The sequence below is a fragment of the Rhinopithecus roxellana genome, chromosome 15 (genome assembly GCF_007565055.1).
Source record: "Rhinopithecus roxellana isolate Shanxi Qingling chromosome 15, ASM756505v1, whole genome shotgun sequence".
Classification (NCBI taxonomy): Eukaryota; Metazoa; Chordata; class Mammalia; order Primates; family Cercopithecidae; genus Rhinopithecus; species Rhinopithecus roxellana.
Window position 1 is genome coordinate 5,322,834 of NC_044563.1, and position 25,640 is coordinate 5,348,473.

The window sequence follows — 25,640 nt, forward strand, 5'->3', positions numbered from 1 at the left end:
CGACCTTCCCGTTTACAAGCGCCTCTCGCTTATTTTGAGAGAAACAAATTTCCATACCAAATAAGGTGGTGGACTTAAGAGCCTCTGCCCACTTCACACAATTCCTTTTAAGTGTCCAAATGCAATTACACTTGGAACTCGCGGGGATTCAACCTCCCCCGGCCTCCCCATGTAAACAAGCGTTCCAGCTGGGCCCCAGCTGGCTGCCCTGGAGAAGAGGGGACGGGTCACCACACTGCCTGCTGCCTCCAGCCTCTCTCTCAGCCTCAGGCATGGCCCGTGAGCCTCCAGGATCCGAGAGTCCCTCCTCAGCCCATCCCTGAAAAACAGACCCCAGGAGGCCAGCTGGGTCATGCGGGGAGCAGTGCGAGACTCCCTCTTCCATGGTGAGGTTTGCACGTGGGCAGGACAAGCAGGAGGCAGGCAGCTCCCAGCGCAGGTGCAGAGGCAGCTCTGCTTCTCGTTTCCCTTCAAGATGCCCACAGAGGCACACCTCTCCCAGTCTGGGCACTACGCTCCTGCTGGGAAAGCTCAGAATTCCCTCAGGCTTCCTGGACCCTGAGAAAGTTGGCCCAGGGCCAAAGGGGAGCCCTCTCATCACCCCCTCCTCCTGGCCACCCTGCTGGCCCCTGCAGCCCCCACTTTGCACCCCCACCCCTACCAATGCTCAGTGCCCCAGGCATGAACGCATTCCAGGACTCCCCCCTCCAGGGGCTGAATGGGGAAGGGGGCCTGACTCATCCTCCTGCAGAGCAGCACAGGCACCAGGCACCACAGCCCGCCAATTTCCAGCTTGCTCGCCGAGCGCCGTGATTTTCCACTTGCGCCATCTGATTGCTATTAGGGCTGGGGAAAAGGGAATTCCTGGTTCCATAAGCCCCCAGGGGGCCCATGCCGAGTCTGGGGTGGGAGGGGGAAGGGGTGCCGCTTGGGCGGTGCTGCCCACCTCCGCCAATTCTGCGCTGTCCCTCCATGGAGCCCTCGCCCTGCTGACCCCCACCGCTCTGTATCAGCCCTGAGTAAATTAAAACAACGGGGTGGGGCCTAGCCCCTCCTGGGCCAGCCTGCCCCGAAATGCCCACTGGGGGCACACCAAAGGCGCCAGGCAAGTGTACAGCCGGTGCTCCCTCTCCTGGACAGCCTTGCCGAGCAGCAGAATGTGAGAGAGATGAACAGCTGGACTCGGGCGGCAGTGCTCGGGGCCAACGTGACGTCACCAGGCGGAGAGATGAGTTCCCGGTGGGGCTCTGGGGGGGCTCCTGAGCGGGGCATTCCTTCCTGAAGCCTCATCCCTGCTCAGCCCCTCCTCCTACTCCCCTCCCCTCCCCCTCCTGCCGGGCCAGGAATTGGGTTTGGGGCGGGTTCTGCTTCCAAAGCCATCTCTTCCAGCAGGCGAGGGCTCTACTCTGAGCTCGCATTTTCCGAGGCTCCGGGCCGTGCTCGGCGCTGGCCTGCTGCCCCGGTGGGTCGGTCGGCCGGAGGCGGGAGTCACAGGAAGAGCCCTCCACAAAAGGAGGCCTCTGCGGATCAGGACAGCTGCAGGTAGCTCCAGGGGCCCAGGGTCCAGGGGAGGGTGTTCCAGCAACCGGGGCTGCAGGGTGAGGGCCAGGCAGGGAAGGAAAATGACGCGGGCACCGTCGGGGCAGAGAGGTGGACGTTGTCGGGGCAGGCAGCTCCCAGAAATCCTAAAGCCCCAGGCAGAGAGCCCTGAGACTCCAGAGAGGCTGTCACCCACTGGAGAAGCTCCCCTGCAACTCCTGAGGCTCCAGGTTCCAGGGCCATGGAGGAACTTTAAAAGTCCCCCTCCTGTGGCAGGACCTGACCCCTCCTAGCTGGCCTCACCCCCAGCCCCACTGTCCAGCTCCTGCTCTGTGCTGCTGGGGATGAGGACTCCCCCTTGGTCCCTCCCCCAACCTCACTGGCCATTCAAGCATGCATTCTAGAGGGGCTGGAAGAGAACACCCAGCAGGCAGTGTCCCACACACAGGGAGATGGCTCTCCCTGCTCTCAGCCCTGGGGTGCACACGGGAGGTTCGTGTGGGCAGCCACAGGATGTTGGAGCTGCAGTCCCACCTTCTCCCAGGCCAGCGGCCTGATGAAGCTGTTGGCCTTGGATGGAGGCGGTTCCTGGAATGATCTGCAAGGTCTCCGTCCCCCCAGAGAAGCCTCTTCAATCCAAGCTGTTGAGCAGGGGACTCCAGGCCTGGAGTGAGGAAAACAGAGGCTCTGTGCCTCGGGGAGCGAGACAGGCCCCTCTGATGGCAGCCCAAGGGGCTAAGGAAAGGGGCTGGGACAGTCCCAGCTCGTCGGGGCTGGGTCATGGTGGGGTAGGGGTGAAGGGAGAGGAGGAGCTTCCTGTGGGCAAGGCTGCAGGAGGCTGACAGGTGGCCAGGCCACCCTTGGGCTTGCTCTGAGGGGAGGGTCAGGTGTGAGCTGCGCTGGCAGCTTTTTGGGTCAGCTTCAGTAGAAACTAGTTCTGTCATAGCCCAGATCCCACCCGGAGGAACACACGTACACATGCACTCACACGCTCGCCCCATACACGTGTCACACACATGTCCTTTAATATGGCCCATCTGGGGTCCACTGGCTTCTACATCTTTCTGTGCATGAGTGAAATTGCTTTTCAGGTTGTCCCTGGCAGGACAAGGACAAGCGCACAGGACACCCACATAATGGGGGGAAGCAGATGGTAGAGAGGGGAGCTGGGGGCCCCACTGCATGCCCAGCGGCAGCGTGGGGGGCCCGAGCCCACTGCCTTTGGGGCACTAGTTGGCGTGGCTGGGGTCTAGCCTGGCCAGGGTGAATGGGTGAGGCTCCTGTGAGTCAGGACATCCCTGGAAACAAGGCTGGGGGCCCAGACCTGGGGCGGCGGGTGTCCAGAAGGACCACCAGAAAGAGTAGGGGCAATGGAGAGAGCTTGGGGGGCTCTTACCAGGCGCCCGGAAGGAGGAGGGCAGGTGGTAGGTCTGGGATTGCAGGGCAGGAAAGTTCGGACAGGCCCCAGAGTGTGGAGAAGGTAGGGCCTGTCTGTGGCAATGGCATAGTGGCCCAACTGGAGTCCAAGGAGGGAGACTAAAGACACACAGGTCACAGCACCAGCTATCTGCAAGCCCACTGCACACACATCACAATGCACTGGCTCACTCCGGCACATGGGGCACCCCGAAGACCCCAGGCTGAGTCACCCGTAGGCCAGGCACAGGTGCCCGCAAACGCCCCTTGAAGGCCCAGAGCGGCGCGGTCCGGCTGCGCGGGGCCGAGGGGACCCAGGCCACTGGGTGGGACGGGTCTTGCGAGCGGCCCCTGGGGCTGCACTTGCGCCACATGGGGCTCCGGGAGGCCAAGGGTTAAAGAGGCCCAGGGCGGGCCACACGCGCAGACGGCCACCTCTTCCAGCCAATGGTGGGCGCGGAGGCAAGGGGCACGGCCCGCCCCCAGGCGGGAGGAGCGGGCGGCGGGCGGGGGCGCGTGGCTGGCTGAGGCCGGGCGGACCCGCGCGGCACAGAGGAAAGAATTTCCCGGGAGTTGAGCAGAGCGGGCTGCCTAGCTCTTCCCTTGGGAGAGGAGGGGCCCGGCAGCCTGCGACCCGAGCTGTGCCCAGCAAGTCCGTTCTCCGCTCACAGCCTCAGTTTCCCCCCCAGTACAGCAGGGAGTAATAGGTGCTTCCCTGCGGGGAAGGGGGACAGGGCTCCACGGGGAGAAGCTTCCTCCAAGGGGGAAGCTCAGGTTGGGGGACAGGGATCAGTTCCAGAGGACCCAAGGCAGGCAGACCCATGAGATCTGGCCGGCCAAGGTGGACCGGCCTCTAGCAGGGTCGCCCCCCTCCCCAGGCCTCCATTGGCAGCGCTAGGGTGGGTGCAGCTTCCCCTCCTTAGGCCAGCAGCTCCAGACACAAATCTGCAAAGCTGCAGGGCATGGCATGGCTATGGGTGTGCCTTTGGGCAGGTGACCTCGCTCTCTAAGCTCAGGAGCCTCCATCAAAGGGGCATGAGGATACCTGGCACATAGCTGGTCATGAGGACCAAACCAGATGATGGGTGTAGGCCGGCTGGCAGGGTAAGTGGTGGTGACAGTGATGCTGATGACCTGGCTGTCTTGCCTCCCAGGCACATGTAGGGGAAAGGCCAGGTGCCTTAGCATGTTGCAAACACCGGCTCAGCCAGAGTCCTGCTCCTCCAGCAGGTCCCCCCTGCCAGAAATGATCCCTCTTCCCTCTTCCCCTGCTCCTCCTTCTGGGACCAATTGCTGGGAAACCCCTGTCCCACACCAGGCAGGGTACAAAGGAAGTGCCCCAAAAATGTGTGTGGGTAAATAAATGTATGTCTGCAAAAGCAGCCTGGCTCCAGAACTCTCACAAGAAGAGGAAAAGGAGAGGGCTTCTTTTCCAGTGAGCTGCAGTGGGGCTGACACGGAGTCCACAGGCAGGAGGGGGCCGTGCCCCAGGGGTGACCTCCAGAATCTCACCAGGACAGTCTCACAACGCCCCTGCCTCTGAGGGAGTGGGGGCCTTTCCTCTAAGGTGACAGCTGAGAGCCACAGGCCTTGGGGGCCTAGGCATGGGGGTCCAGGAACGGGAGGGGTCCCTGCTGCCCTCGTCCACCCTCTCTCTGGGCTTCTGCCAGGTGGGTGTGCAGACTGGTGAGCTGCCAGCAGGGACCCAGACGCGCCAGGCCTGGAGATGGCTGGAAACTGCTCCTGGGACGCCCATCCCGGCAACAGGAACAAGGCAAGTGCCACAGGTGAAGGGCCCTGGTCCTGCCCAGATGGGTGTGGGTGGGAGGGATAGACCCAGCCCAGCATCTCCTCCCCTATCCCCCAATTCCTAGCCCCACTCTCCAGCTCTGGACCCACAGTGAGCAGTGGGCTCCTCTGGGCTATGTGGCTGGGCACCAGTTCCCTGGACCCTCCTACCCTCCTGTCCTCATCAGTGAGGCAAGCACCAGGACTGGACACCCTCAAGGTCCTTCACTGTGCTGACCCTGGGGTCGCCTTGTAGCATCCTTGCAAGGTCTTGTTTCATCTCTTCCCTGCAGAGGTGGGGCAGTCAGCTACTTGCTACATCCAGGCGGGCCAGGACGCTTGGGACGCTGACTCCAAGATGGCCCTGATGTCATGTGCTCCGTGGAGCCTTGCGGGTCCTGGGCCACCCCGAGAGTGTTGCCCCAGGCCAGGGTCCATTAGTCATGAGTCACCCACCCTGAGACTCTGACAACCCCTCCAGGCTGACCCTCCTCCTACCCTCAGCCAGCCTAGTCCCCTACTTCTGTGAGTCCCTTGAAAAGTCTGGGATTTCCTTCGCTCTCAACTTGGAAGGATCTTTTGAACCCCTATCCATCCTCTTCTGCATTTGAGGAAACTGAGGCTTACACCCAGGTAGTAACTTGACTGGGATCAGCCCCTAGGTCAGGAGCAGAGTGGGGACTCCAGCCCAGCCCCCGGGATCTCGGCCCCACACCCTTGGGCCCTCTCCCTCCTCCCTGTAGTGACCGCTGAGGAGTGGCGGCCGCAGGAGGCAGAGGTTGGACTGGTGGGTGGGGTGGGGCAGTCTGCAGAAACTCCCAGTGCAAAGGCAGAGCTCGGGGTGGGGCCGGGCTCCAGAGCAGGCATTTTACAAGGCGGTATGTGGCTGGTCACGGCAGCTACACGCCCAGTGACTCACCCGGCCTCCCCCTCTGACTCCGAGGAGGGGATTGCAGACTTTTTCCAGCATGCATGTGTGCAAGAGGCACTGAGTAAGCTGACCGCCTCCATCCAGCCCCCTGAAGCCCAGCTCTTTCCCAGCGCCTGAGCTGGTCCTCTTGGGCCTGTTTGGGCACCAGATCCTATGGTTTAGTTCCCTAATCCAGAAGAGTGTCCAGGTCACCCACAGGAAAGAGAAGCTAAGGAGTGGGATTTGGGGCGAACAGACCGGCAGAGAGGTTGAGTCGATAAATGTATTTAGAGAATGGCAGGAAGGGAGCAGGGCCCCCTTACAGTGCTTGCCCTGACCTCACAGTCTCCCCAGAGTTTTGCTAACGCCTCCAGTCCTGTTTTCAGGCTCCCCTTGACCTGAGCAGGCTGGGAGGTTCCTCCCTTTGCAACAGGGTGTCCAACCCAGAGAACAGTCTCTCAGGACCCAGCTTTCTGCCAGAGCTGGGAGTCATCTGAAGGTGGCAGAATGGATCCTGCCTTCATAACCTTATCTTTTGTTTTGTTAGGGAGCCCTGAGCAGTGGGAACAGAAGCCAGCCTTGTGGGGGAGATGCTGGATATGGGAAGGGGAGTGACCGTTCTCCAGGCAGGCAGCCTTTGCCTCTGGGAGGAGAGGTCGGAGGGGACCGCCTGAGAACTGCAGCCAGCCTGTAGATAGATGGGTTGTTTGGCGCGCACAGCATGTTTAAATGTTAACGTTTAAAGATCGGGTATTTCACATTCCAGTCTACAGTTCAGGCTTCTCTTCAGGGAGCGGGGGAGGACCATCAGCCACTCCAGCCCACCCAACCCCTTGCCCCCACCGGCTGGAGCACAGCAGGCCGCCCGCTTCACTCTAGATAGGGACTCTCGGGTTTGCCACTGTGCCCCCTCTCACCTATTCCTTGTACCTGGCCCACCTGCATGCATTTATACAGAAACCTAGACCTTGAGGGCAGGACAGATACTCAGCTGGGATGCACTCTTATAGCCACACCAACGGTTAAAGTATTGAAATGCTTCCCTGCAGCTTGATAAATAGCTGCTGCCTCTCCCCCACTCCAGGGACCCCCTGGACTTTCCCACAATCTGGAAACCCCAAGGGTAACCCTGGCTCATCAGGGAGCCACCTCTCATCCACTAGAGGACAGGGTCCGGCTTCGGGGAAGGCTGAGGTCCACTTGTTGTTTTTTTTTTTCTTTAAATGTAACTTCCAAGTGATTATATTTCTTCAAATAGTTTCGTGTTTTTTGAAACCTTGCAAGATTTTGCAAGACTAGTACAATACCCACCAATACTTCACCTCAGCTCAGCCATCGTTAACCCTTCACCACAAGTGCTTTCTCTGTATCTCTTGACAGATAGACTTTTTCCCAGAACGATTTGAACGTAAATTGCAAGGCTGGGCCCGGTGGCTCACGCTTGTAATCCCAGCACTTTGGGAGGCCAAGGCAGGCAGATTACTTGAGGTCAAGAGATCGAGACCAGTCTGGCCAACATGGTGAAACCCCATGTCTACTAAAAATACAAAACTTAGCTGGGTGTGGCGGCACATGCCTGTAATCCCAGCTATTCGGGAGCCTGAGGCAGGAGGATTGCTTGAACCTGGGAGGCGGAGGCTGTAGTGAGCCAAGATTGCGCCACTGCACTCCAGCCTGGGTGACAGAGCGAGACTCTGTCTCAAAAACAAACAAACAAACGAAAGGAAATTGCAGACACCAAGCCCTTGACGCCCAAATAGCCTGTATATTCTAAGAACAAGGACGTTCCTGTAGCCACATAGTGAAAATGTGCGTATCCACGGTACATCGTCACATTCAAAAGCTGAAACAGTGATGCAATACCACTATCTCTGCACCGTCCATACTCACATTTCCCCAGTGATCCCAACCATATCCTTTCCAGCAGTTGAGATCCAGCATATAATCCAGGATTCTATCACTGTGTTTAGGAGCCATGTCTCTTTGATCTTCTTAAAAATGGAAAGGCTTGGCTGGGCGTGGCGGCTCACACCTATAATCCCAGCACTTTGGGAGGCTGAGGCAGGTGGATCTCTTGACGTCAGGAGATTGAGACCAGCCTGGCCAACATGGTGAAACCCCGTCTCTACTGAAAATACGAAAATTAGCCGGGCATGGTGGCATGCACCTGTAGTTCCAGCTACTCAGGAGGCTGAGGCAGGAGAATCACTTGAACCTGGGTGGCAGAGGTTGCAGTGAGCTGAGATCACGCCACTGCACTCCAGCCTGGGTGACAGAGTGAGACTCCTAAAAAAAAAAAAAGAAAGGCTCTGCAATTTTTTTCTTGTGTGACTTGGATGTTTTTTGGACAGTCTACTCTGACCAGTGGGCAGCCTGGCACCCTTCCTGGGCACTGTCTGGTGCTACCCCCACTCCTATAGGCATCATTCTGTGCTGCTAGCTCGAGACTCTGCGACAGAGAGTTCACATGGGTTGGGGTCGGGGTGTTTGAGGATAGAGTTGCAGCCAGTTACCTGCTCCACAGCCACTGCCCTACAGACCCCCTCCCTGCCCCAAGTCCCTAATCGGGACCCCCCCACGCTAGGCCCCAGGTGCAGATCTGCAGGTGGGGACCAGCCGGCATCACATGTGTCCTCCTCTGCACCTGCGCAGATGTGCCCTGGCATGAGCGAAGCCCCGGAACTCTACAGCCGGGGCTTCCTGACCATCGAGCAGATCACGATGCTGCCGCCTCCGGCCGTCATGAACTACATCTTCCTGCTCCTCTGCCTGTGTGGCCTGGTGGGCAACGGGCTGGTCCTCTGGTTTTTCGGCTTCTCCATCAAGAGGAACCCCTTCTCCATCTACTTCCTGCACCTGGCCAGCGCCGACGTGGGCTACCTCTTCAGCAAGGCGGTGTTCTCCATCCTGAACACAGGGGGCTTCCTGGGGGCGTTTGCCGACTATACCCGCAGCGTGTGCCGAGTTCTGGGGCTGTGCATGTTCCTCACCGGGGTGAGCCTCCTGCCGGCCGTCAGCACAGAGCGCTGCGCGTCGGTCATCTTCCCCTCCTGGTACTGGCGCCGGCGGCCCAAGCGCCTGTCAGCCGTGGTGTGCGCCCTGCTGTGGGTCCTGTCCCTCCTGGTCACCTGCCTGCACAACTACTTCTGCGTGTTCCTAGGCCGCGGGGCCCCTGGTGCGGCCTGCAGGCACATGGACATCTTCCTGGGCATCCTCCTGTTCCTGCTCTGCTGCCCGCTCATGGTACTGCCCTGCCTGGCCCTCATCCTGCACATGGAGTGCCGGGCCCGACGGCGCCAGCGCTCTGCCAAGCTCAACCACGTCATCCTGGCCATGGTCTCCGTCTTCCTGGTGTCCTCCATCTACTTAGGGATCGACTGGTTCCTCTTCTGGGTCTTCCAGATCCCGGCCCCCTTCCCCGAGTACGTCACCGACCTGTGCATCTGCATCAACAGCAGCGCCAAACCCGTCGTCTACTTCCTGGCCGGGAGGGACAAGTCGCAGCGGCTGTGGGAGCCGCTCAGGGTGGTCTTCCAGCGGGCCCTGCGGGACGGCGCTGAGCTGGGAGAGGCCGGGGGCAGCACGCCCAACACAGTCACCATGGAGATGCAGTGCCCCCCGGGGAACGCCTCCTGAGAGCCCAGCGCCTGGAGGAGGCAGGGGCAGGAAGCGGCCTCCGGGACCCTTTGCCTTGGGACAGGAATGGGCACCTGCCTCTGAGTCCACAAAGGAGAAGAAAGATGTGTTTCCTCTCCTCGGGCCTCCTTCTCCCTGGGCTGGGGACTCCATGGGTGGCTGGAAGACTGGGCAGCCACCTGCAAACAGACGCTGTGGCCCCTGCCCGGCTCCCCCAGCCATTCTGCTCCCCTAGAGACCCTTTGTACAGAAGTTGCCCCTAGGCGGTGGGGCCCCGCCTTGCCCCAGGCTGGTCGGTAAATGTGAGGAGGTGGTCATCCAGCCCAGCCACGTCTGCCTCTTGGGTCAGCCCTCCTTGACCACGGCCCAGCCAGCACCAAGCCAGCAGCCTCGTCCCTGCCATTCGGGGTTGTTCCAGAGAGTCGATCCTCTCAAGGCAGCATCGGTGAACAAATCCGAAGGAAATGGTGTCTGGAAGAAGGTTCTGGTTCACATGCCTTGTAGCTAAGTCTTTCTGCAAACAACTTCCCTGCCCTCTGTCAAGTCATTTGGTGACTTTGATGGGGGAGATTTCTGGTCACGTCAAGGTGCTGGAGACAGGAAGGACCTTGGGCTGCCTTGGGTCGTTGACCTGCCTTTTCTGACTCTGGGGAGGGGCCAGTCCTGGGCTGCCTCCGGGAGCACTCAAGGTATCCCGCAGGCCATGAGGACCCACTGGGCAGCTCCTGGACAGCCTCTTGGCTCCAGCCCCCACCCGAAAGTGGACACTGGCTCCGCCCTGGCCACCTGGGGACTGGCATTATGGTGCACAGTGGCCCAATGTAGCCAAAGGAAGTTTTATAAAAGACAATAAAATGTGTATCAATAAACACTTCATAACTTGCAGCCAGGAAGGCTTCATGCCCATGGTCATACCTGGGTCTCTGTTTCCCACAGTGAGGATGCCCAAGGAAGGGCACAGAGTCCTGGGACAGGCAGCACCCCCTGCCAGCTCTCCCGCACACTTTGCTCTTTTCCTCTGCTCTCAGGCCTCCTCCTGGGGCTGGGGCTGCACACACCCATGTTCCCGCTCCTGTGGCTTGTCCACTCCCTGCCAGAGGGAGCTGTGGTCAGCCAGGCTGTCCTCTGCCAGCATATCCCATTGCCTCTTCGCAGCTCAGAGGCCCCCATGGCCTCTGGGAGCCTCAGCTCTCACCTCCTCCACACCAGGCCCTGATCCTGCCTGTGTCCACCGGAGGCTCCATGGAGTGGGTTGCTGCCTCTCCTTCTGTTGCCCCTGTTCGGGATGCCCCTGTCCGTCCTGAGATCCCTGAGCCAGCCTCTCAGTGCCCAGACACCTCTCTACAGCCCAGCGATAGGCTGGGCGCCTCCTAGATGACAGCCCAACCAGGGCCAGGCTAGAAGGGTACCTGTCTGGCCCTTTTGCCTCTGGTCAGCCCCTAGAAGGGCCCCATCCTGGGTTCCTGGTGTGCAGCCTAGGACCCTGGTTCCTTTGAGACAAGCCTTAAGGCAAGCCTGCTCACCCCATGGTCCCATGGAGAGAGATCATGGCAGAGGTATTGGCGCCCCCAGTCAGGAAACGTGGCTGACAGAGCTGGGCTCTGCAGAGCAGAGCAGAGCCAGGAGTGGGCAGGCGGGCAGCACTCCGAACTCCCAGCTCCAGGTGGGAATGGGTAGAGGCATGGGCAGTACTGCCAGGCTCAGCCACCCAACCACCTGGAACCTGGCCTTCTAATTGCAGACCCTGGAGCCTGCTCAGCCTGCCCCTGGTGAAGTGGTCCAGCCTGGTGGGCTGACTCCCCAAGTCTATGTCCCTGATGGTTCACTGCCCAGCCAGCCTGACCTCTACTGCCCTCCTGCCCACTCAGCCCACTGCTCCTCCACGCTACCCTTTCTAACAATCCTGGCCGGGTCCTCTCAGCAAGGCCACCATTCTATGAAAAGAGGGGATCTCGTGTGGCCCAGTTGTAGTGGTTCCAGGACCTCTAGGTGATGAAGGTCGCATGTCCCCACCCGCTCCCTCCCCGTGCCCAGAAAGACCCCTGTCATCCTACAAGTCCCGCCCTCCCCAACACTGGTCAGAGGATCCCAGAAGAGCAGAGCTGGAGACCACCACATCCAACAGGTCATTTCCAGGGACTCAGAGAAGCCAGGTGGCGCCCTGAGCAGACACCCCACCCCAGGAAGCAGGGCTGGGACCTGGTCCGGTGGCGAAAGCTCCCACCAGCCCAGGCATCCTAGCTACACAAGTGGGCAGCAGCACGTCCCTGTCCTGAAGGCGGCTGGGGGGCCATCTGGGGTCCTGGCTCTTCCTCAGGGCCCAGAGCATCCCAGTTCCTGGGAATTCACCTCTTCTTTAGGAGTCCCCACCCCAGGACTCCAGCCCTGAGCCCTCGTGGGGAGCTGCTGACCTAGAAGGAAGGGGCCTCCCTGCCTGGGTGCAGCTGCAACAGCTCAGAGCCCAGGGTCGGTGAGCGAGTGGACAGCCTCACCCAGTAGTAGGGCCTGGAGGTCAGGAATAGGCTGGGTCCGACTCTAGGAGGAGGCATCTGCCCTGATGGATCCTAAGGCGGGAGGGGCAGAGGTTGGGCCTCCCCCAACCTCTGGCCCTTCGCAGGTGCAGGTCTTTGCAGTCTTGCTAGGGAACAAGCTTTCTTCCCCTCCATCCCCCCGCAAAGCCCCAGGAGGATTCCTGCACCTCCCTGGACCACCTCATTCTCTGTGCTAATGGAGGGAGACTGCACAGATGATTAGATGAGCGGGAACTGCCCACTCTCCACCACTTTCCTCCTCCTTCCTTTGGTATTTAATTATTAAAGTGGACTTGGGAGGAGCCGGAGGCTGCGGGGGAGATTTCCATCCCACAGCTCTGGGAAAAGGATCCACAGCAAGTCACAGAATGGAGAGTGGGGCGTGGGACCAGAGTGTCCGGGCTGCCCTGGGGTTGCAAAGCTGACTTCTAACAGCCATGTGGTATGTGGGAAGGGTGGGGTGAAGGGGTAGGGATGGGGGTACCAGGCAGGGCAGAACTCTCCACTTTTCCGTGCTTCCTGCCACCCACTATCTCCATAAAAATAAGCTGCTCTTTTAGATGATGCAAGGGATAAGCAAGGCCAAATGTGGAAAGTCAAGAGCAAGTCTCAGGAAGGCAGAGGGCTGCCACCTATGAGCCATGGGACTTCCGTCTTGCTGTGCCTCAGTTTCCTTGGATAAGTCAGCTACAGCACCAACCTCCAGGAGCTGGTGCAGTGGCATGGGGCGGCGGTCAGTATGCCTGATTGCCCTGGTCGGGCGTTCAGGGCAGGGAGCAGAGTGGCCACTGCAGAAGGGATGTGCCTGTGAGTGGTTTGTTCCCAGCATTGATCCGCTGTTTGGGGACATACTATGGGCAGTGGCTGCTGGCCAAGAGCTGCATGTAGGTTTTCTGTTGACTGCCCATGCAGGGCTACACGGCCCATACTGTCAGCCTCAGCTGAGGAAGTGGGGGCTCATGAATGGAGTTTCTCATCCAAGGTCAGTCGCACTGGTGGACGGCCCTGGCTGGAGGCCCACATCACCATCCAGGGATTCCCCACAGTGGCCTTCCTGTTGTCCTGGAGGCTCAGGTCTCTGACCTTCCATCTCCCGTCTGCAAAGCACTGGAAGTTGGGGTTCTGGGGAGATGCACGGAGTGGCCTGGACATGCCCATCACAGCCCTAGGATAACCCAGATGGGCCATCGAGACCCATCCACACTCTGTGGAGACCAGTGGAGGAAACAGCTCAGTTTCAGGCTGTAGGCGTCTGAATCAAAGTGGGGACTGGGAACGAGGTACTCAGCAGACACTCAGCAAACGGCCTGAACGCTGACACCTCTCCCATCTCTGTCTCCCGTCTTCACAAAAGGAAACGGAACGCCTCTCTGGCATCCACCCAGCCTTCCCGGATCCCCTGCCAATTGTCGTTTTCAGATAACTTGAATTCTATATTTTATGCCAGGATTTTTAAGTCCCCAGGATCTTTTCACATCCGCACAGCTTGACTCGGAATCCTCAGCCAGGACCATCCTTCCTCCGCAGGAACCAGGGCCTCATCTAGAAGGTAGGGCAAGGAAATGAGGGTCCATCTATGGTCCGGCCCTTCAGCATACAGGGAGATGACCAGTCCTGGGAAATGTGCCCTTTGACGGGCTGGTGGCAAGGTCAAAAAGCGGGGCAAACACGTTGCAGAGAACCTTCCCAAACCGAAACCACTGAGAGCGCAAGTGCAAAAACATTCCCTTTTAAGCCAGTAGGGGCTTGACAGTTGGAGAACTTGAAAACAACAGGGCACAGTTCACAAAATCAAAACTCATGGAAAACTCTGCGCGGGTGAGTCACAGTGCCAGCGCCAAGTTTCCTGGCATGGAAGAGGAGGCTCCCCCGCTCAGGCAGGTTTTTTTAAACGTCTTTTTAATGAATTGAATTGAGACCTAATTTACATAAAATAAAACTGACCCATTTAATATACAGTTTAATTATCTTGGACAAACGTTTCTGTGTCCATGCCATCAGAAGGTTTCCATCCCTGCAGCAGAAGCGTTTCCATCATCCCCCCACAGTTCCCTGGCACCACTGGGCCGGCCGTCCAGCCTCGGGCACACCCCTGCCCCCACCTGGGTGGACCATCCATCTCTGCTTTTCTGCCACTCTAGATTAGTGTCCTAGGCAGACTTTCACAGTGTATCAGACAGGGTGCTGGGTGTAAGTCACAGAAACTCCAGGTTCATCTAGCTTTGGCATGTGGGGTAGCTGGGAGGTATGTGCGTATTTAAGGGAGTTTACTGACTCACATACCCAGAAAGTTCCAGAAGTGATTCTGGCTTCAGACACAGCTGGATCCAGGGCCACAAATGATGTTCGCTAGGCCACTTCTCTTTTCCCTGTTTTCATCCCTGCTTTGATCTATGTTCCATTTATTCTCAATGGAAAAACTAAATGGCAGGTAAGCAGCAGTTCTCAGTTCATCTTCTACAAATTCTGCAATCCCAGCAGAAAGAGCACCCCCTTCCTGGGGATTCCAGCTGAAGTCCTGATATTAAGCACACTGGCCAGGCCAGGGGCACACACCCTCCTAGGAGCTGGAGGCAGGGATGGGGTACAGGGGGTGACAGTCGTCCCACCTAAGCTCAGTGGACTGAAAACGGGGAAGAGGTGCACCCGAGGTAAAACTGGCAGGCATGGCTGGGCGTGGTGGCTCACATCTGTAATCCCAGTATTCTGAGAGGCCAAGGTGGGTGGATCACTTAAGGTCAGGAATTCGAGACCAGCCTGGCCAATATGGCGAAACCCCATCTCTACTAAAATACAAAAATTAGCCAGATGTGATGGCATGCGCCTGTAATCCCAGCTACTCCGGAGGCTGAGGCAGGAGAATTGCTTGAACCTGGGAGACGGAGGTTGCAGTGAGCTGAGATCACGCCACTGCACTCCAGCCTGGGCGACAGAGTAAGACTCTATCTATCTATCTATCTAAATAAATAAATAAATAAATAACTGGCAGGCAAACAGCAGGTGTTGACCACGTTCCACCCCTCAGTCCACCCTCTACGTGTCCACTTCTTTCCTACCTATGATTTTCAAACGCTCCCACCCAAAACCTGTGGCTGTGTGATTTCCAACATAAAATGTCTTCCTTCTCCACAGAAGAGAGATGACCAAAGTCAGCTGCAGGGCCTGCCTCCCCAGCTCCGAGCCCAGGCCCTGGGTGCTATTCACGCCACCCTCCGTCAGAGCCACAAACACCTCCTCTTTGAATGGTACTTGTAGTACTTTCTGTGGATGCTGTCACCAGTTCACCAATACCACAGACTGGCGGGGGCACTTAAACAACAGAAGTTTACTTTCTCTCAGTCCTGGAGTCCAGAAATCCAAAATCAAGGTGTGGCAGGGCCGGTTCCTCTTGAGGCCTCTCTCCTTGGCTTGCAGACGGCCACCTTCTCCCTGTGTCCTCACAGGGTGGTCCCTCTGTGCCTCTTTGTGTCCTCACCTCCTCTTATCAGGACTGCAGTCAGATTGGATTCGGGCCCATCCTGGTGACCTCATCTTAACTTCACTAACCATTTAAAGACCCTTTCTCCAAATATGATTACATTCTAAGGTACAGGGGGTTGGGGGTTCAACATACAAATTTTGGGGAGACCCCCTTCAGGCCACAACAGTGCCCTTTGGCCAAATGATGGTCACTCCCCAGACACACAACACACAGCGGAAAGGAAAAAGGAAATAATAGCTTTTTTTTCTTAAATTCCTACTTGGAAAGGAAAAGGAAAGAACGAAAACACGCGATGTTTGTTGGTCTGCAGCATATTCTGTGCTGGACAGGAAACCAGCAGCGTAAGGGGGGTGGGTCTCGATCAGCCCACCGGTGTGGCAGCCAGAATCCAAGACGGCCCCCAGCGCTGCCGCCTCACCCTCGTGTCATCCCCTCCCTGTGAGTATGGGCTGTACTAAGTGGCTTGCTTCTAAGCGATGGAACACAGCAAAGCTGATTACGCTGCACGGCACTGTGACTTCCATCTTGCAAGCAGACTCTCTCCCATGCTGGCTTCATTGAAGCCATGTTGTGAGCTGCCATATTGGAGAGGCCCCCATGGCAAGCCACTGAAGGCAGCTTTTGGCTAACAGCCAGCAACAAACAGAGGCTCCCAGCCTGGCAGCCAGCAAGGAACCGAACCCTGTCAACAACCACATGAGTTTGAAAGCAGATTCAGAGAGAGAGCCCGGAGAGAGCCTTCAGATAAGATATCTGTGGGGACCACTCCTGATGTCACACGTTCTTTTTTTTTTTTTTTTTTTTTTTTTTTTTTTTTTTTGAGACGGAGTCTTGCTCTGTCGCCCTGGGCTGGAGTGCAGTGGCCAGATCTCAGCTCACTGCAAGCTCCGCCTCCCGGGTTCACGCCATTCTCCTGCCTCAGCCTCCCGAGTAGCTGGGACTACAGGTGCCGCCACCTCGCCCGGCTCGTTTTTTGTATTTTTAGTAGAGACGGGGTTTCACCGTGTTAGCCAGGATGGGCTCGATCTCCTGACCTCGTGATCCGCCCGTCTCGGCCTCCCAAAGTGCTGGGATTACAGGCTTGAGCCACCGCGCCCGGCCTGTCACACGTTCTTTAAAGGCCTGGGGAAGCAGAGCTGAGCTGCCTCCTGACACACGTGGCCCAACGCAGACTGCGGGACTTTCCCAGCCTCACGGTGTCATCCCACCAGGACCCGGTCCATTCATTGCACAGGTAAAGGCAGGTAATTTGCAACAAGCCTCTTTGCCTCTTTCAGGTATTGGTTTCTCCACTGGTCAGGAATCTTTGTTGCAAATGACAGAAACCCCATTGAAACACACACACCCACACACCCACACACCCACACACACACATAGAATGCACTGGCTCCTATTGCTAAAAAGTCCAGGCAAAGATGGGCTTCAAGAACAGCTGGATCCAGATGCCTGGATCTGGGGACTCTGTCAATCAGCTAGCAATTAGTCAAAACATATGAGCATCTCTACATGCCAGGCAATGTTCTAGGCACAGAAGGCATGAAAAATGTGAGAACTGCCACCTTCTGGAAGCTTGTGTCTTTCTGAGCAGTCTGTCTTTGTCCCTTGGGTCTTGGCCCATTCTCAGGCAAGATCTCCCCTCCTGGAGAAGCGACAGGCACCATAGCTCCAGCATAGCAAACATAGAATAAAGAGGCCAGGGAAGTCCTCACTGTCACTGCAGTCAGCACAACCCACGCCCCTAAGACTGTCCCCAAGTCAGTTGCCTCAAGTCACTTCTGTGATCAGCCTCCATGTCTGGGGTCCTCGCTTTTTCTTTCCTCATGCACATTTGTTCAAAGCAGATGCCCAGCATCTCCCATGCCTATACCTCTTTCCACTGCAGGGCGGGGCAGTGAGAATGAACACTATGCTAGCTCCAGGACCCTCCTAGAGACTCAGCCATCCGCTGCACTACCCGTACGGCCCACCCAGCACCTGCTCCAGGCCAGTACCCTGGCAGGTCAGGGGACACGGGTAAGACGCCGGCCTCCATCCTGCCCTTGGGGGACTGACACATCAGAACTCTTCACACGCCAGGCAGGAAGGGGGCCTCGGCTGGTGTGGGGAAAGGCCTGCCCTACCGTCTGCCTGTGTGGCATGTGTGTGAGCTCTCCTTCTTTCTAGGAATTGAGGGAGGCCCTGAGGGACTACAGGCATTTTGGTGAGGACTCTGAGGCTCAGAGAGGTCACCTGAAGGGTGTGGTTCCCCAACTCATAAGCAGTGGAACTCAAACTGGAAATAGGATCCTGGGCTCCAGGCCCAGCTCTCCTTCCTCCCCATCCCTCCGCAGGCATCCTTAGTGAGTCCATTAGCCAGAGCGTCTCCCCAGGCAGGCAGTTGGGGGTGGCTGTAATAGCCTTTCCCAGCCCACAAGAACCCCCATGTCCTCCACGGCCTCACCTGGACCCCCCACGGCGGGTCTCACTAATGCTGTGAGGTCTCCTCGGCCATCCCCGGTGGCATTCAGGAAGGGAGGTATCACCTTTCCTCAAAGGCCCTGGCCTCATCCTACATTTCACTGCAGCCAAGCTGTCTCCTGTGGGGGCCCGGGGGGCTGTGCTCAGGTCCATTAGCCTTGAGCCGGCTCTTCTGGGCCAGCACCGCGGCACACACTTGCGGAGCCCTGGCAGGCGGGGCAGGCACCCATCCTGCATTTATACCTCAGGCCCGAACCTGAGGGCCTTCTGCTCAGAGGGAACCCAGCGAAGACCAGCAGGGGATCCCGGGGACAGGCTCCTCTGAGCTTGGGGGCAGCCCTGCCCAGTGGGAGAGAAGCAGGCAGCTCGGGCCAGAGCCAGAACAGGGCAAGTGGCTCAGGGGCCTGGGCCTAGGTGATTGCTGAAGCCTCCAGCGCTGCAGTGGGCAGGCACCTGCCACCTTCGCCAAAGGACCGCACACTGCATCCAGGACAGGTGAGAGGCCTGTTTTTTGCAATCTGGGTGAAGGCAGGAGAGCATGGGGGACAGAAGCGATGCTTTGCACCTGTGGGACCTGGGGGGGAGTTCCTGCTTGGTCAGGGTGGCCGATAGCCCAGCAAGCATCTCAGCTTCTCTGAACCCAGATAAAGCAGAGATAATGAAACCCACCTCACAGACATTCAAAGCGCGGATGAGCTCATGTCACCAACCCTGGGACCTGCCACCTCAGTGTGACAGCAGAGCAGGGAGAAGCGTCAGACAAGTTAAATTCAAGCAGACATAGTTTGTTTTTGAGAAAACAAGCTTATGAGACAACCAGGCCCTGTGTTTTCATTTATGTTAAAAAACATACATTTATAGGTAAATGCACAGAAAAAAAATCTTCAAGGATTTATGGTGATACCCGGGGTGGGGGGAAGACAGGGGCAGACCTTCTTTCTTCTTTAGCATGGGAACCTTTCAAAATAAGACTGTATTTGCATCTTATCTGTGTCATGGTTAAAGATGTTTAAGGCCCAAGGAGAAAGGGACAATGTCATACTAGCCATGGGAAAGAACATGTTTCCGTGTCTTCAGTGGAATGAACAGGAATCCTAAAAGTTAACATGAGACATTGTCTATCAGAAACCTTACCTGACACTGAATACGAGAGGACAGTTTCCAACCTAGTGCTTTCCCCGACACACACACACACACACACACACACACACACACACACACACACACAAACAAATCCTCAACACATTCTAAAAATCAGGCTCCGTTATTGGTCATAAGGCAATGGAAATAGAAAATACTTTTAAAGGCCGGGCGTGGTGGCTCACGCCTTAATCCCAGCACTTTGGGAGGCTGCGGCAGGAGGATCACCTGAGGTCAGGAGTTCGAGACCAGCCTGGCCAACATGGTGAAACCCCAGTCTCTCCAAAAAATACAAAAATTAGCCAGGTGGTGGCAGACGTTGGTAATCCCAGCTACTCGGGAGCCTGAGGCATGAGGATCACTTGAACCCGGGAGGCGGAGGCTGCACTGAGCTGAGATTGCATCACTGCACTCCAGCCTGGGCGACAGGGTAAGACTCCATCTCTCAAAAGAAAAAAGAAAATACTTTAAAAATCTGAAATATTTTAAACCCAGCAACTGGGGACTGAAAGCATGCCACGAACAGACCCCGAAGCGTGAAAGCTCACACACAGGAAACGCTTGGAGGAACCTCTTCCCAAAGTCATTACCTCTGGTGGTGAGATTATGAGCAGCTTTTCTTTCTCGGTATTTTGAGTATCTACCAGCATCTCCAATGTGCTCTATAGTAAACACGAATAACTTTGGTCATAAGAACAAGACCCCCAAATTTCAGGAGGTGCTCCATCTCAGGACTGTGCATGTTCACTTCCACGGGTCCTGATCCGGGGCCATCGCTGTTATTAACGCCTCTCCTCCCGGGGGTCTCCCTGGTCTCTGATGTGTCCAGTGGCCAAGCAAAGCAGTGCTGAGCCCACTAGAACATCGTAAACACCCCTTGACGCCATGCGGCCATTCACGGCCTGAGCAATGATCGCTTCCCCCCACTGCAGTATCTCCTCGAGGTCTTGTTCATCATTGATTAGTGCTGGGGGGGAGGAGTTCGCGTAAATCGGGGCTTCTCTTGGCTCTGATGGGAATCGGGAGCAAGCCTCAAGCTCAGAACCTCTAACAGAGCCCCAGAGCCACTCAAGGAACCGTGTGACCCGGATGAGGGTTGAGCAGTCTGGGGCCCCACCAGGGGTCCATCTGTCCGTCAGTCCATCAGGCACTCAGCCAATAAACTCTGAGTGCTCATGATGTGCTGGGCACGGTGCCCCCTGGCTGGCCCTGGATACCCCTGCACCCTTCCTAGGAAGAGAAGGCTGAGAGCAGAGCCACCTGGGGCCGGGTCCCAGTTGTTCCTGCTGTGCTGGGCTCAGCTGGGAAGGTGTCTTGTGGGTGGGCTTCAACTTGCCCTCTCGCAAGTCCAGGATCAACCTCCCAATGAGCAGTGTGTGGCAATGGTGTGAGGCACTCTGCTCTCTGCGGTGGGCATGCCCATGTCAGGGGCCATAGGAGTTTCCTGTGGCTGCACAGACCAGGCAGCTTAAAGCACAAAGCTTCTCTCTCATGGTCGGGAGACCAAAAACCCAGAATCAGGGTCAGCAGGGCCCTGCGCCCCCTGAGGCTCTAGAGAGCCCCTCCTTGCTCTTCTGGTTTCTAGTGGCTCCAGGCGTTCCTGGGATGTGGTCGCAGAAACCCAGTCCCTGCCTGTGTCTTCATGAGGCCTCCCCTTCTTGCTAGGCGACTCCTGTGTATGTCTCTTATAAGGACTGGGATTAGGGGCCAACTGCATCATCCAGGATGGTCTCATCTCAAGATCCTTAACTCAATTACAACTGCAAAGACCCTACCTCCAAATAAGTCACATTCACGGGTTCTGCAACATATCTTTAGGGGCCACCTTTCAGCCCCCTACAGGAACCAGCCCAGAGTATAACCTGCTGGTCTGCACACTCATTCATCCGTCAGCAAGTCTTTGTTGAACATTACTACCTGCAGGCATGGTACTACGTGTTAGGTTTTGTTTTGTTTTGTTTTGTTTTGTTTGAGATGGAGTCTCGGTCTCTTGCCCAGGCTGGAGTGCAATAGCGTGATCTGGGCTCACTGCAACCTCTGCCTCCTGGATTCAAATGATTCTCCTGCCTCAGTCTCCCAAGTAGCTGGGATTATAGGCACACACCACCACGCCTGGCTAATTTTTGTATTTTTTAGTAGAGACGGGGCTTCACCATATTGGCCAGGCTGGTGTCGAACTCCTGACCTTGTGATCTGCCCACCTCGGCCTCCCAAAGTGCTGGGATCACAGGTGTGGGCCACTGTGCCTGGACTCGTGTTCGGTTTTTTAAAGGGAAGGTGAGGGTTAAAGAAAGACACAGAGGGAGACAGAGACAGAGAGAGAGAGAGAGAAAGAGAGGAGGAGGAGGCTCTACAGGAAATGCAGGTATATCGTAAAAACCTGTGGAGGTCAGCGACCAGCTTGATGCCAGAGCCCACCACCGCTTACAGGCTGGGGTACTTACAGGCTGGCGTACTTACAGGTATGGGCAGGAGGGGTCTGGGCAGTAAGGCTTGCTGCCTGGCAGGATATTGATAAGATCATGGGGGTGTTGCTTGCACTTTCTCCCAGCAGAATATGAAATTAGGGCTGTTTCTCACGGCCCGAATCCCTGTAGAATGTTTCACTTCCACCAAGGTCTGCGCAGTGGCGGGGGCCTTACAAAACGGTGCAGCTCTCACTAGGGACCGGGTGGACAGACAGAGGGATCAACTCAGATGCGGTGCCCACCCGTCCAGCCGACAGGCCGGCTGAACTCACTCCATCTGCAGAGACGAGGGAAGGAGGGCCGGGAGTTCAGGGAGTACGCTGCGGAGCGCTTAATCCAGGGGCCAAGCCACAAACATGTATTGAGCACCACTGGGTGCCAGCCCCTGATTCAGGGGTGGCAGAGACACGTACTCTCCGCCACCCTCCACCTCCCCACTCACCCCTGCGCCCTGAAGCTCACATCACTGCAGAGAAGCCAGGCATCTCCACTGATGTGGTCAGTTTTCACCTATGTGTTGGCTTTTACTAGAAAATAGTCACAGCTCATTATTCTACTTCGGGTGGGATAAGGGCTCCTGTCTCTCAGCCCCTCCACCCCAAATCCCTCTTCGTTTCCTCAGCCCCAATACCCTCCTGCTATCAAGGAGTAAGAGGATGCCAGGGAGCGTCACCTCCCCCCCTCAGGTCCCTGGCTGACCCACGCCTGGTTCTGCGCCTCCTCCTGGTGACGTCCCAGCTCCTAGCTGGCCAAGCCCCCCACTGTAGGCTGGGTCCCCTCTCCTCTCGCCCCCTCCCCAGGAAATCATTCCTGCAGCCAAATCATTGGCCTCTCCCACGCATCAGGAGTCCCCTCTCCACTAAATCACTATCCTCGAATACAGCACACCATCACATCGTTCCAACACATGGAGAGATCAGCCTCCCTGTCATTTCTCTGATCTCCTACCCCACCCATGACCACACATGCCTTTGAATGTCACCTGCACTCTCTCAGGGGTCCCTGCAGCTGAGCGTCTTCCCCGGGAGGGGTCCTCTGGGGCCATCTCCCTAATGCATGCCCCGCCCCCCCAACCCTCATCCCTCTGTGACCCATCAGGGTTCCGCATAAAGGCCCCCCATCAAGGCCGGGTGCGGTGGCTCACGCCTGTAATCCCAGCACTTTGGGAGGCCGAAGTGGGTGGATCACCTGAGGTCAGGAGTTCAAGACCAGCCTGGCCACCATACTGAAACCCTGTCTCTACTAAAAATACAAAAATTAGCTGGGCGTGTTGGCCTGTGCCTGTAATCCCAGTTACTTGGGAGGTTGAGGCAGAAGAATCACTTGAACCCAGGAAGCGGAGGTTGCAGTGAGCTGAGATCGCGTCACTGCACTCCAGCCTGGGGACAGAGCAAGACTCTGTGTCAAAAAAAAAAAAAAGGCCCCCATCACAGCTCTCACCAGCAGCTCTCACCAGCAACTCTCACCAGCAGCTCTCGCCAGCACCCTCACAGGTGTCGGGCTGAAGCCACCTTGCTGTCCCTGCTCAGGGACAGTCTCTCCTGCAGGATGGTATCCACAGGTGCAAGGCGGGGCCTGTCTCTTTCTCTCCAGCACCCCAGTACCTGGAATAGCCCCTGACACACTGCTGGCCCTTGGGAAATGTCTGCAAGGGGCTCCCTGGTGACCCCCAAGAGGAAGCCAGGTGCCCTGAGGGCCTCTGAACCCCACTGGACATCACCACCCCGTCCAGGCACCCAGAGCAGAGTGGAGGACGGGGAAGGTGGCAGGTGGGGGACAATGGCCTGGGAAGACCCATCTGAAGTATAAGTACAAGGACCGTGGGACAACAGCATGAGTCTGCACCTTCCCCTCTCAGAGTTGCGGGGCCCCGCGTCTCCCTTCCCCACAGAACACTGCACAAACACCCCTGAACCCGCACAGAGTAGACCCGCGCCATCCTGCAGCAGCCATGTTGGTGCACAGGTGACCCAGAGGCAGAGGCCAGGCTCCATGGCATTAGATGGGGGGGGTTCCCCAACAAGCTGGAGAGGGATCAGGCAACAGGTCCCCAAGCCCCCCTGGGAAAGGTCTGACCCTGGGGCCCAGCCACGTGCACACACACTTCTCCTGCAGCCAGCACCCTGCTCCCTCACCTGGCTCCCCCAAACTCCCTTCCCACCTGAGTCCCTCCTTGCCCCTACCCTCTGAGTCCCTCACCTTGTTAGTTACACCCTGAGCTGTAGGATGGGACTGCCTTTAACTGTGTGTTTCCTACACACAACTGTGAGTTCATGGCCGTCGCGGTCAGCGTTATATATGTGCTCTGTGTGTCTGTGTACATGGGTATACGTGTGTGTGTGTTTACTGTGTATATGTGTGTGTGCTGTGTATAGAGCTATGTGTTCTATGTGTATATATGTGCTACGTATGTGTGTGTATATATATATGCTATGTGCAATATGTGTATATGTCTGTGCATATGTGTGTGCACTATTATATATGTGTGTGTGTTTTTATAAATATGTATGTATGTATCTGGCACATAGTATGAGTTTGGTAAATGTTTAAATCTGTTTTGAACCTGAGGGGACATTTCCAATGACAGTAGAATCTGAATTTACTACCACTTGCATGATGCCAAATCTCCCAGCCAAGAAATCCATCAAAAACCTGGTCCAGGACCTGTGAAATCCTTTGAATATCCACAGAGGCCAATGCCAAATGCCTGAGTAGCAAAACCTTTATGACAACGTGGGGCTCCCACAAGAAAAAGTAATGATATCCCTGTAGAAGGAAACCAGTAATTGCAAACATAAAAATAAAAAAATAATAAAAATAATAATAAAAAAAGAGCCAGTTGCGGTGGCTCACGCCTGTAATCCAGCACTTTGGGAGACTGAGGTGAGCAGATCACTTGAGGTCAGGAGTTCAAGACCAGCCTAGCCAACATGGCAAAACCCCATCTCTACTAAAAATACAAAGATTAGCCAAGCATGGGGACACATGCTTGCAATCCCAGCTACTTGGGAGGCTAAGGCAGGAGAATCGCTTGAACCCAGGAGGCAAAGTTTGCAGTGAGCCAAGATCATGGCCACTGCACTGGAGCCTGGGCAACATAGTGAGACTCTGTCTCAAACACAAAAAAATTAGTAAGGATGAAGAGGACCACTACATAAAGGACACGATTCCCCAGTGTTATCAAATAATCTTAGATTTGTAGTCACTTAACAAAGTTTCAAAATAGGTAGAAGACAAAATGACAAGACCTCAGTCATAATGGGTTGATATTTATAGCAGACAAATTAATAAAGCTACAGATAATGTAAATTGCATAATTTTAAAAACATAGTCAAATGGATATAGAAAAAACATAGAAATTAACCATCCATTAGGCTTCAAAATGCATCTCAACAAATATCAAAAAACCGACCACATTATCTGACTTTCTTGCAATATTAACAACAAAAAGATAGCTAGACTCATGCATTACAAAATGTATTTCTAAGTAACTTACAGACATTTAAATTTCATATTTACAATAGTTTTGAATTATAAGCTATTTAGACAACCATAAAAACACTCGATATCAAAATTTATGAAACATCTAAAGAAATACTTAGTGGTACATTTATAGCCCTAAATACCTGTTACCAAAAAGAGAAGATTTAAAAATTAATTACATAAGCATTCAACAAGGGAAGCTGAAAAAGAATCACAGTGTAAATCCAAAGAAAATGGAAAAAAGAAATAAAAGCATAAATTAAGGAAATAGGAAGCAAAGAAACAGCAGAGATGATTTTATTTTTAAATAGTTCTCATAAAACAATCTTCTGGCAAACCGATCAAGCAAAAACAGGAGTGAAGTCACAAATAAAGACTGGCAGATAGTGAAGTTGTAAAAATTCTAAATGAATATAGGAAACTACTGTGCATATTGTACTGATAAATGTGAAACCAAAAAGCAAGAACAATTTTCTAGAAAAATAATGTTGCCTACTGCAACTCAGTAAGAAATTAAATGCCTGAGTAAACTGAAAACATTAAACACATTGGATTTGTAGTTCTTTTTAAAGCCATGCACGTCCACTCACACTTACATAAAAATTACCAGACCAGATGGTCTTACCTTCTGCCAAACCTTCAAAGAAAGATAATCCTTACAGGACACAAATTGTTCTGGAAGACAGAGGAAAAGGGTAACCTCTCCAACTCATTTTATAAAGCCAGTGTCACCTTTTAGCTTTGAAATAAAAAATAGGCAAGGATAGTACCAGAAGGGGAAATTATGGGCC

The 25,640-nt window shown here is 55.6% G+C and overlaps 1 protein-coding gene across 3 annotated transcripts; it reads left to right on the forward strand.

The window, feature by feature from the left end:
- Positions 1-358: 358 nt before the first annotated feature.
- Positions 359-10,178, forward strand: MRGPRF (MAS related GPR family member F). Of its 3 annotated transcripts, none has more exons than XM_030918731.1 (3): positions 359-386; positions 4,626-4,729; positions 8,306-10,178. In XM_030918731.1, the coding sequence occupies exons 2-3, from the start codon at positions 4,682-4,684 to the stop codon at positions 9,287-9,289; spliced, it is 1,032 nt and encodes a 343-aa protein (XP_030774591.1). In that variant the 5' UTR covers positions 359-386; positions 4,626-4,681; the 3' UTR covers positions 9,290-10,178. The 3 variants fall into 3 exon arrangements, with proteins under 3 accessions (XP_030774591.1, XP_010356736.1, XP_030774593.1); XM_010358434.2 differs by lacking the exon at positions 359-386 and adding an exon at positions 1,228-1,542; XM_030918733.1 differs by lacking the exon at positions 359-386 and adding an exon at positions 2,158-2,208.
- Positions 10,179-25,640: the final 15,462 nt, after the last annotated feature.